This window comes from Tachysurus vachellii, chromosome 17 (assembly GCF_030014155.1).
Source record: "Tachysurus vachellii isolate PV-2020 chromosome 17, HZAU_Pvac_v1, whole genome shotgun sequence".
NCBI classification, from domain to species: Eukaryota; Metazoa; Chordata; class Actinopteri; order Siluriformes; family Bagridae; genus Tachysurus; species Tachysurus vachellii.
Window position 1 is genome coordinate 21516242 of NC_083476.1, and position 2500 is coordinate 21518741.

Sequence of the window (2500 nt, forward strand, 5' to 3'; positions counted from 1 at the left end):
GGAAGACTGTGACGCATGGTGGTGGTAGACAGGAAGACTGAAGCATGGTGGTGGTAGCATTATGTTGTGGAAGTGCTTTTAATCAGCAGGGACCGGAGAACTCAAACAGGATTCAGGGACACAAACGGGACCTTGGTTACGAATCATGTGCAAGATGCTCCTGATGTCCAGACATTCGTCACTTCAGCCAGAGGTGAAACATCATACATAAACACCACCAGGCGCTTTCGTTTATATACCTTCACTAACGCTGTAAAAAGCGGCTTACCTTGTAAAAACCCTGGAGGTCTCCGATCGGAGGGGAAACGCTCAGGTAGTTTGGGAACTTGTCCTGTAAGTGAGCGATGAGCATTCCGAACTGCGTGCCCCAATCTCCCACGTGGTTCAACCTACAGGGAAAGATTTTAATTCCAAAACGCAGAACGATTAGCCGAAGCTCCGTGAGCTACGTCGGCGTCGGCGCCGAGAACGAGAGGCGGGTTTGAGACTGACCTCAAGACGTCGTGGCCTAAATACTCGAAGAGACGACACATGCTGTCTCCTATGATGGTGGAGCGCAGGTGACCCACGTGCATCTCTTTGGCGATGTTCGGAGACGAGAAGTCGACGATGACCTAAAAAAAAACAAAACACAGAATTAAAACAATAGAGGAACAATACAAACAGTCTGTCAGTGGATCACCAGGAAACAACAGGTGAGACCTCCAGCACTCGGACAATCGGCACTGGCGCTCCTCAGGGATGTGTCCTCTCCCCACTGCTATTCTCCCTCTACACTAATGACTGCACTTCAAGTGACCAAAACTGTTAAACTCCTGAAATCTGCAGATGATACGACGCTCATCGGTCTCATCCGAGATGGTGACGAGTCTGCATACCGGCAGGAGGTGAAGCGGCTGGTGCTGTGGTGCGGTCAGAACAGTCTGGAGCTAAACACCCTCAAAACTGTAGAGATGATAGTGGACTTTAGGAAAGACCCCTCAACACCACCCCCCCCTCACACTATCCAACAGCCCGGTGTCATCTGTGGAGAGTTCTGTGGAAATTTTCTGAGCACTAACATCTCCCAAGACCTGAAATGGGAGTGTAACATAAACTCCATTCCAGCAGAGGATGTACTTTCTACATTAATTAATTAATTAATTAAGTTTGGTCCTCCACAGGAGCTGTTGATGCTGTTCTACACTGCAGTCACTGAATCTGTCCTGTTCACATCCATCACCAGCAGTAAATATTTTCGCAGATGACTTTTGACTGACTTTTGCTCATCGTGTCAGTATCTTCGGGCTCTGTGTAAAATCTACGTAATTTTCAATGATTAATCAAATTAAACTCTAAACGCAGACCATTTCAGATCAGACTGTAATGTAAAAGAAGAAGTCGTGGCCTAATGGTTAGAGAGTTTGACTCCTAACCCTAAGGTTGTGGGTTCGAGTCTCGGGCCGGCAATACCACGACTGAGGTGCCCTTGAACAAGGCACCGAACCCCCCAACTGCTCCCAGGGCGCCGCAGCATAAATGGCTGCTCACTGCTCCGGGTGTGTGTTCACGGTGTGTGTGTGTGTGTTCACTGCTGTGTGTGCGTGTGCACTTTGGATGGGTTAAACGCAGAGAACAAATTCTGAGTAAGGGTCACCGTACTTAGCCGTACGTCACGTCACTTATCACCTTCACTAAAGGTTAAAAGGGTGATGGGGGGCGAATACTTACGCACACCAGCGTTATTCAACAGAGAGGTGGTTAAAGGTAATGTTCCACAAACCTTCTTCTTCTTGTCTAAAGCTGGAGGCTGAACCCCGTTGAGAAGCAAGTTGGACAGAAGTTTGGACACAAACATCTTCTTGAGATGAACATTAATAAAACCTGCAACAACAACAGACCGCAGGTTATTTCGCCTCCTTCACCAGATCCTGAGGTTTGGTCTCCGTATACTGTATATCTCGTGTCGGAGCTTCACCTGGTCCGGCGATTTCTGTTCTCTCGATCAGTTCGTTTTCCGGAATGTTCTGGGAAATCTTCTCGGCGATCTCTCTGGGGTTCACCTTCAATCCTTTCCCCTTCATCATCTGGGAAAAGAACAAAAAAATAAATAAATAAATCAGAAGATGTTGAGATGTGGAGAGATGATGTAGGAGAAGATCATCACCAGCTGGAAACCTTTTAGCGTTATACACTCATTTAGGACACTTTATTAGGAACACCTAAACAACAGGTTCGGACATGAACTTTAGAAATCGAGACGTCATCCATTACATCTCTTTTTGGAGATGTTTGATTTAGGTGAAATGTTTTAGGTTCAGACGTTGGTCATGGACTCAGACGTGACTTGGCTCTTTTGCCCCCTTTTCCCCCGAGGCAGTTTGAGTGCAGGTTCGGAGCCTAATTTAGAACCAGACAGCCAAAGCACCGGCTCTGAACCAGGAAAAGTGGTTCTTAAGTAGCACCAAAACGTTGCTGGTCTAGACTTAAGAACTGCTTGTGTTAGGGGCTGTGGGCGGGG

At 47.3% G+C, this 2500-nt stretch overlaps 1 protein-coding gene across 1 annotated transcript in view; it reads right to left on the reverse strand.

Moving 5' to 3' along the window:
• rars1 (arginyl-tRNA synthetase 1) overlaps positions 1–2500 on the reverse strand; it is an 18980-nt gene that overhangs the window by 13127 nt on the left and 3353 nt on the right. Inside the window, exons 4-7 of the mRNA XM_060890972.1 lie at positions 1958–2066; positions 1763–1863; positions 493–614; positions 269–389 (exon numbers count right to left, since the gene is read on the reverse strand). Coding sequence (XP_060746955.1) covers positions 269–389; positions 493–614; positions 1763–1863; positions 1958–2066 — 453 coding nt within the window. The remainder of the gene's footprint in view (positions 1–268; positions 390–492; positions 615–1762; positions 1864–1957; positions 2067–2500) is intronic.